This window comes from Falco punctatus, assembly GCF_963210335.1.
Source record: "Falco punctatus genome assembly, contig: scaffold_110, whole genome shotgun sequence".
Classification (NCBI taxonomy): Eukaryota; Metazoa; Chordata; class Aves; order Falconiformes; family Falconidae; genus Falco; species Falco punctatus.
The window spans coordinates 215,576-224,084 of record NW_027660290.1 but is presented as its reverse complement, the minus strand read 5'-3'; the positions used below and the strand labels follow the sequence as shown (position 1 = coordinate 224,084).

The 8,509-nt window shown below is 44.6% G+C and overlaps 1 protein-coding gene across 2 annotated transcripts; it reads right to left on the bottom strand.

The window, feature by feature from the left end:
* Window positions 1-5,209: 5,209 nt before the first annotated feature.
* LOC308057253 (ankyrin repeat domain-containing protein 26-like) lies at window positions 5,210-7,716 on the bottom strand. Of its 2 annotated transcripts, XM_080411398.1 has the most exons (4): window positions 7,414-7,716; window positions 6,858-6,992; window positions 5,651-5,789; window positions 5,210-5,271 (listed from the first exon to the last, which is right to left on the bottom strand). In XM_080411398.1, the coding sequence occupies exons 1-3, from the start codon at window positions 7,564-7,566 to the stop codon at window positions 5,655-5,657; spliced, it is 423 nt and encodes a 140-aa protein (XP_080267524.1). In that variant the 5' UTR covers window positions 7,567-7,716; the 3' UTR covers window positions 5,210-5,271; window positions 5,651-5,654. The 2 variants fall into 2 exon arrangements, with proteins under 2 accessions (XP_080267524.1, XP_080267523.1); XM_080411397.1 differs by lacking the exon at window positions 5,210-5,271 and having other exon boundaries at window positions 5,625-5,789.
* Between the last annotated feature and the right edge of the window lie 793 nt (window positions 7,717-8,509).

The following is an 8,509-nucleotide window of genomic DNA, read 5'->3' as shown; positions in this document are numbered from 1 at the left end:
CATATAAGTCAAAAGAACAATTACAACCTTCCAAGAACAAGCCAAAGCTGGTTCTGCGGTTTGGACAAAAACCAGGACACTACTGAGCCTGCGCCAGATGTGGGGGTAACTAGCAAGACTCGCCTGCCTTCATCCTCAGGACCCCTGACGACCACCACCAGGGGACACTGCGCAAACTCAGTCGAGAAAAAAATACGGAAATGGCTCGCAGAACTAATTTTAATACGAAGCGGGGATAGGTAATGCATATGTATAGGCGCATTACAACACATTATGAATATGTAATGAGATGCCTTATAAAAACAGAGCAAGTTTTCGTGTCAGGCGCGCACGGTTTTGGCGGGACTACCCCCCGTGCTGCGCAGCGCTGAATAAACATACCTACTTCACAATCTTACTGATTGTGGAGTCTGCTTTCCACACATCAATACCATCCTATTTTTGAAGCATCCCTTTGTTGGTATTGTACTAAAACAAGTTCCGGTGAAGAAACTGCTAGCATGAACATCAGTGAAGGAGGAAAAGGTGTCTCAAAGAAAGATGTCTGATGGGATTTTGCACTCATCATAAAGTTAGCTGTTTTAAAAAAGGTCATCCACAGAATGGCTTGGGTTGGAAGGGACCTTAAAGATCATCCAGTTCCACCCCCCCTGCCATGGGCAAGGACACCTTCCACTAGACCGGGTTGCTCCAAGCCCCACCCAGCCTGGCCTTGAGCACTGCCAGGGATGGGGCATCCGCATTAAATTTTACTGAAGAGCTTATTTGGGAGCTTCCTATGCCACAGTATTCTTCATCACAGTTTCTCTTGCAAAAGAGAACTTGCAAAAAAAAACCTGTTACGCAATTCATCATTTAGAACTCAGTATTTTTTGGTCTTTGAGCACTTCTGGAAATTTGTATAACCCTGATAACCAAAAGTCTTCGTTTCTACTACCTAGTTGTGTACTGTTTTGATGAGCAATTTGGTTTAGCATATTAGAGCATATGGTTTGGAACTAGAAATGGATTCTAACTTTAGACTGAAAAGCACAACCTTGCTTACAGATACTCTTCAACACTAGTTGAGAACAGTATTTAAAAACGCTTACCTTAGCCACATAGGCTTCAACTCTGTTTCTTGATGGTAACGTATTCACGGGTGGGGTTAGGAAGCTTCCTCCTAGATTTAGACTTCTATTCAGTGCCAGATTGTTGCTAATATGTCCCAGTTCAGTTGAATACAGAACTGGACCACTGACAGCGCTGCTTGCAATTAAAGGTTTGCTTCTATGGCACTCCTGAAGGAGCTTAGCGTTGGCTTCTGCTAGTCTCTCATTAGCTCTGAAACATTCAGAAGCATACAAAGAATTATCTTTGGTAATAACACTTCCGCAAAGCTACCCTCCAGGTCTTTGACTATTATTTGACTTCTGAAAGTGGAAGGGATTAAGAGAGTCCAAAAAAACCGTCCATAATTTGATCTGAGGTTTTTTGAAGAGCCTAGTTCTAGGTAGCCACACTACCTGCAAGAAGCAGCAAGAGTTAACCAATACTTTGGACTTCTCAGCATTAAGGCCTCAAAGCAGTCTGTGCACACCGTGTGTTTACATAGCTCTTCCTGAAAGGTACATCACCTGCATAAGAACTCTGGGCTACCCTTCCTTTCCCAAAGAAAGCTGAAACCTATGACATGCGGCTAAAATGGAAGCCAAAAGATTTTTGTTGCTGCTTCGCAGCATCAAATGCCACTCTCTGAAGGGCCTATCCTTATTCAAGCAGTAAAGGACACGACATTATCTTTTCTGCCATACTTAGAGTAAGAAGAGGAGATTAGAGACTGGCAAAAAGGCTGCCTGTTAAAACAAACTCCACTTCAAAAATATCCTATTAACGCCCATGATCGGTGGTGTTACTGCTGGAACACTGAAGAGAAATGAAGATAGTTCCAATGAACAGGGGGGAGCCTTAAGGTACTTTCATCACAAATATGCTATCTTACGCATAATGCTGACCAGATGTAGAAAAGGTATTTAACAAAGAAAACTGCTTGAGGAAGAAGTAGTATCTTATTATCACCCCAAAAATGCATGGACTTACCCTTCTAGTTTATTTCCTAGGCATCTTCCATTTTTAACTTCCTCCAGGTACAGGTCTTTGTACTTTTCCGCTTCTGCCTGTGCGGATTCTTTTTGAAAAATACTGTCTCGTTGGGTATTTTTTATCCTGTCCAATTCACGTTCGAGGTCTCCAATTCTGTGTTCTAGCTGGTTTGTCAGCAAAGCATGACGACTGGCTCTGATTTGTTCTAATCTGTCCTGGGAGGCTGCCTGCATCTGAAGTAGATACACACTTTCAACCACCGCAAAGAAAAAGAGAACTCTCCTCGCCAGTCAATTGCGTGCACCCAATTTCAAGGGCCCAGCTCTATTCAGCGAGGCAACTGTGCCTCCTCACTGCCATCAGCGACCAGGGCAGAACCCTGGAACTACCACACTAAATGATTCTTTTCATTCAGAAAGAACCCCCATCTTAGCACTATTACTCATCAAAGCTACTGATGAAGGAACACTATCTCTGTAGGACAGGGCATAGCATTCCTCAAAGAAATCATGGAGATGCCGCACCCCCAGCCCCCACCCTGCAGCTTTGGTGACTTCTTTTCTGAGCGTTGCCCCTTGTGCAATGACTAAGGAAGATGTGTATGCCTGGCTGTGACAACTCTAAGTTGCAATACCCATTCAAGGATAAACAATGAGAACAGACCAGTGGACAGTGATACCCCTCCAAGAACTGCAAAATGAAAATCCACCTTGGGCAAGTTTTTGATTCAGGGCCTGCAGGCACACTGCACGCACATGAAAGCATCTTGCCCAACCATATTCCCTTCTCCCACTGCCCTTCAGGAAAAACAGAAGTACAGCGTAACACATGGAATCAGGCACCACCCCCCGCCCCTAAAAATGACAACCAAAACAGAAGTCTGTAACAGACACACATAAGAAATTAACTTACCTGCAAAATCAGATTGACTTCTTGCAGTTTTTGTCTTATTTCTTGTTCAGCTCACTCTTCCACCTCTTTTGTATTGTTCTATTTGGCTGCGATCCACCGTGTTAGTCTCCATATGGTGTTTGAGGTTAGCCACCTCTTCTTTCAGCTGGCTTTTGCTCTTTTCCAGTTTTTCATGGCTCCCACGCATGGTGGACAACTCTCGCAAATCATGATTTTGTGCTTCTAGCTGCATGCCTTTTTTAGACTATCTCCAGCTGCTGGGAAAGTTCATCAACCTGTAGACAGGAAAGGGGAAAAAAACAGGGAACTCACAGAGATCTAAAATTAGTCAAATCTGTGAAAATTGGTACAGGAGTTGGCCATCAAGACTATTTATTTACCATCTGCTGATTCAGTGTTAAAACAAAAGCGAAACCAGGCTCTTCTTTTAAAACAAGAACAGCTTTCACATCATTTCTGACAGCATTCCTCAGGTTCCCATCCTTCCTCAGTTCTGCAGTGGGTCACAGACCAAGAGGTACCAAACCAGCGGCATTACACCTGCAGGGCTAGGCTGAAAAGCACTAGGGCTATTCTTCTGCGAGATGTTCATACGATCATAGGAAATCAAACACATCCATAGCCAGTTACATCACAGCCACATTCTGGTTTCATCAGAAAAAAACCCCATGTATCATGCTTCAGAGGAACTGTCACATGCTGTCACACGGTCAAAGCTTCGTCACAGAACTGACAAGACAAGAAACGGATACCCTTTCCTTCCATTACGCTAACAGATCTGGAAGTAGTAGTTCAGAACACCGCTTTTACAGCAGTGGTGGCAGAAGACAGTCTCTTTAGGTCAAAGCTACAGTTTGTTTTCAAAAGATTTCCAGGAAATATCAGACTTCCCATAGGTCCCAATGGTCAACTACAGCTTCTATCCCCTTCTTTCCCCCTCCAGAAACATCCATCGTCTATACCTCTTAACCATAAAACATGATATCCCATCATCTTTTATTTTTAAAAAAGAGGGGGAAACCACCAGAGTCAACACTTGAAAGTCTCTAAAATACATAGAAACTTTACACTTATTTAAAATTGCCCAAACGTAATTCCATTCCCTGTCATTCAAAATAACTCTTCCAACAGGAACACAAATATGCTGCTAACCTGTGAACTACAAGTGAGCCACTGTCAAGGCAGTTGACTCGTTCTACAATAATATCTTCTAAAAAGGAGCATAACTTTGAAACACAGCTATCTCAGTAATGAGCGGAGAAGCAGCTAAAAGGTTCCATGCTACCGAACAGCCAGAGCAACCTCAAAAGCATTTGTGGGTCTCCATGACAAGGGAAAGACGGACCGAGTCAGCTACTAGTAAGCAACAAGTTACAGGGTTTTTTCCGCATCACCTCACACTGCATCGTGCCCTGGGAAGCAAAGACACCATTCCGAAAAGCAAACCCCCACCTGCCTCCTGCTCAACTCGTGCCCGAGACAGGCTTCAGGGGGTGACCTTGGGCAAGGCCAACTGCACAGAGTTGTTCCGAGTGATGGTGGCGTTACTCCCCTCTCTTCCGAGAGGGAATGCATCCGTCGGAGCCCGACGATGCTGCCACGGCCTCAAGCTGCAGCCAGGCCTGTGCTGGGCCTTCACTGCTCTCAGCCCTGGCCCTCACCCATGGACGTGACGTCCCAGTAGGACTGCAGACCTGCCCATCCCTATGGACCGGCCTGGTGATCTGCACTCTTGGAGGACTCTGCTTACTGTCCCCAGAACTGTCCCCAGAACTCTTCTGCTCTTCTTGGTGAGGGCCTGTGGGGCTGATCCCTGGCCTGTGTGGTCACAGACCCTGCCAGCCTTGCTGTGGCTCTTGCTTTGCCCTTCCTCTGCAGGACAGCCTACCCCTGATGCGCCCTCGCAGATACTGCTGTGTACGTAACACTTCCATCTTTACCCCTAAGAGCTACATCAGTATTACAGTCGCCTACTACTGTGACCATAGAAGGAACATCAAAAACCAGCCAAATAATTTCAGAAATACAGCCAAGAAAAAAGTAGTCAAAATCAACAACATGAAAAGAAGTATAAAGAAAGAACAAAGGTTACAAAAGAAAAACCACCACAATAACCCAAACAAAATAAAGCTCACCTTTGTTCTTAATCTGCCAATTTCATTGACCATTTTCTTCACTTCTCCCTGCAAATTCAGCTGGGACAGTCCCCCTCTTGCCTCATACACCCTTAGTTCCTTCGTAGCTCTGCTCAGCAGCCTCTTCAACCTGCACAGCAAACTAGTCATGAAAACAATGAAGCAAAAAGGAACAAAACTGGACTTTTTCACATACTCTCATGTAAACAGCACAGACACAGCTTGCTTTATCTTTAATGTACTTGACACACCAGGAATTACCAGGAAAAAACAGTATTCCTGTGCCACATACACTTGGAGAGTCCAGATTTCACCTGAAAAGAGGAATGAAAGACTCCCTTTTTCCCAGGAGAACTGCAGGGCAACCTGCAGCTGCAGTTGTTTTGGCAGCTATTGAAAACCAGGGGCTGGTGTACAGAAGTACCTTGCAAGAACTAACACGAGGCTGGCATCTGCTCACAGTTAGGTACACCTATTTTTACACTGAAGTTTAATAAAACATGACTCCTACGCAGGGATACCTCTTCACCACGCTAAAAAGCCGTACCTCTTACAGTCTTTCTGCAGATCGAGGTTTCTTTTCATTTCTTGGGCCAGACGTAGTTCAACTGGGCGTTTCAACTCTACCAGCTTCTTCACTTCCTTTCTTTCACTCTCGCACTTTCAAAAGAGAAAAGAAAGATGTATCACGCACACAGAGCACAGGAAAAATACCTACGTACAGTCTGTGCATCTAGCGCTCTCCACAGAGAAGCTGCTGGACATCTCTATCCGTTAGCCACGTTCCACAGAATGCCATGGGACGGAATTCCCGAGGCTATTCCATCCATCCCTTCAGGTTTCACATCAAACAGACCAATATGTAACTACAGAAACAGATGCCCTCGCCTGAAGCAAAGGCCATCCTCTTCTAGACATAACAGGTGGAAAAGATGCTGGAGAACACTTTTGGCAGTGCCTCTGCTCATAGTAGGGATTACGTAGGTATGCACTTCATGGGAGAACATCGATCCATCCAAAGCTTTCATGGGATCTTCCACCAACCAGCAGGCAGGGGCTTGTGGAGGAACCTGATCTTTTGGAGTTCTTCAACATTTTATTCCCCTCGGCCATTACCTCCACCTCTTCTGTGTGGGCATTTACTTAGCCACATGCTGGTTTTCCTCCTCTTGGTGTTTTCTCAGCCACACCAGAGGAGAGCTGGCAGCTGTTTTGACTTTGTTCTTCCATTTTCCCTCTACAGAAAAGGAGAAAAGGGGAAGGCTGCCCCTTGGCAACTGGCAGGCGCTGCTTGTTTCCCAAGCACTCGTTCATTTACCCAGCATTCCTTCAGTATGTTTTTCTGCAAGGCTTTTAAGCTCCCGCTACACTGAAAACATACAGCAGCTCCTCCATACACGCACTGGAAACATAAACCTGCCTAGAAACCAAGGGGTCAGAAGATGACCACACAAAATCCAAGGAAGAACTGGGAACTGTGGCCTTGCTCGATGTGCTCAACTGATAGCAAACCACACTGGGAACTCTTCCCAACAGAGCCACTCCAGAACTTACACAAAGATACCCATCTAGCTTTTATTTGCTTCCTCCGTGACCCCCAAACGATAAGGTACTCGCAGCCTGAATGGCAGGGATAACAGAAAGCAATGATATGTAAGAACCTGACCAGAAGGTGCATGTGGTTCTCCTGGGTATTGGCCCGGTGCCTGGAGAATTTTCTGGGCTCACCTGTTGCAACAGTTCAGCCTTCTCCTCGTCCAGCTGAGCAACGCGCTCTTCAAGGTGGGATCTTGACTTCAAGTGCTCCTCCCACGTGCTGTGCAAGTCCTTGGATGTCAGAGCCAGCATGTTCTGCTTCTGCGTCTGTGAAAGCAACAGTGGCAGAAGAAAAAGTAAGGTGGCCGGAAAAGATAAGAGCGCAGGACAATGCAGTAACTTACACAGAAACAGGCCTAAGCTCTCCTCCACCCATCCAAGACCTATGGCCAAGGTTGATGTGGAGTGTAAAACACACCTTAGGAACCATAACCAAGAACAGCAGCTGGAGCTGGTGGGAAGAAGGAATACTCTAGAAGCGACAGGATGAGGTTACAACTTTGGGGCATAAGATGACATGCACACACACACAAAATCACCCTACAGCTTTCCTGCAAAGCTCCTCTGGTTCCCTCTATACTTCAGTTTTCGTAAGAACACTGCAAAAGGTGGTGCAAAAGGACAACATTCGCTCCTACTTTCAACAGCTACACTCAGATTTATTCATATAGTTACAGACATTAAGTACCTTAGTTTTCAACTTTCTTTCCAACTCCTTTTGCAAGCGCAGCTTGTCTCTCTCCAGGTCACTGTGGTAGCGTGTAGTAACTTCAAGTGAAGCTTCTGGCATAGATTGCTTTTTAGGTGCATCAGCAAGCTCCTGCTGCAGTTGTCCAAACATGCCCTAATGAAACAGTTAAATTAGCATGAAGAAAGTTCTAAGAACATGAAATACGCCTTTAACTTATTTTATTATACAATTAGACCTGTCTAGATTGAACCCAAAAGTATGAAATTTTGCCTGCCAGCAGCAGGCATCTGCATGGATGATGACCTCTCGTCATCTTTCTCAGCTGAGAACCTTTGACTATCAGCAGCTGTTCACAAGGATTTCTGTTTCCTAACACATAAAAAAGGCTCAGGTATCGTTCTTCCTTGAACAATACACAGGAACACACTGCAATCAGGTATTTTTTTCCTGACAAAACCCAAAGAAATCTGTTGTGATCTAAGAGCCACAGTTTGACTGCAAATATTACTCTGGTGACTGAAGGCAGGACTTTGTGTTAGATTGTTCTTTCTTCTGTTTCTTCACTATACAAATACAATTAAATGAATACAAATATCTGAAAGCTCCTTTGAGATACACTTTAAGGGTATGTTGAATCACATCCTCTTGCAGTCTTCTTACTCAGCTCGTTTTAGAAGTACTGATAGATTAGGTTTACAAAAATCTGCATAGCTCATATATATATATAGCTATATACATATACACACACTCTCTCACATGATCTTCAAAAGGAACCCATTATTTTGGTAGTAAGAATACAAAGCAAGTCACAGTTTACAATGATTGACAGTACTGCTGGAGTGTGGCTACACATCATAAAAGGGAAAGCTTAAGGTCACCGTCTGACATGAACTTTGAGGAACAGGTAGGCCCCTCAGAACCCTCAAAACACATACAGAAATCAACAGCTGGACATTACTAATACTCTTCAATCTTGATAGCAGCTTACAGAGAACCTATTTTTTCCCTCTATAGAAGCTTCATATAAATCTATCCCCAACCACTTCACTTCTCTGTACCTTCATTTCTCAGCCCTCGTGTATTGGATGGTTCC

What these genes read in the sequence shown, in the direction of transcription:
- LOC308057253 (XM_080411398.1), bottom strand. Translation starts at nt 7,566, where the DNA reads ATGTTTGGACAACTGCAGCAGGAGCTTGCTGATGCACCTAAAAAGCAA. An exon ending in AAAGAAAGTTGAAAACTAAG is followed by an intron (nt 6,993 to 7,413) that starts GTACTTAATGTC and finishes TTGCTTTCACAG; the next exon opens with ACGCAGAAGCAGAACATGCT. An exon ending in AGGCTGAACTGTTGCAACAG is followed by an intron (nt 5,790 to 6,857) that starts GTGAGCCCAGAA and finishes CTCTTTTGAAAG; the next exon opens with TGCGAGAGTGAAAGAAAGGA.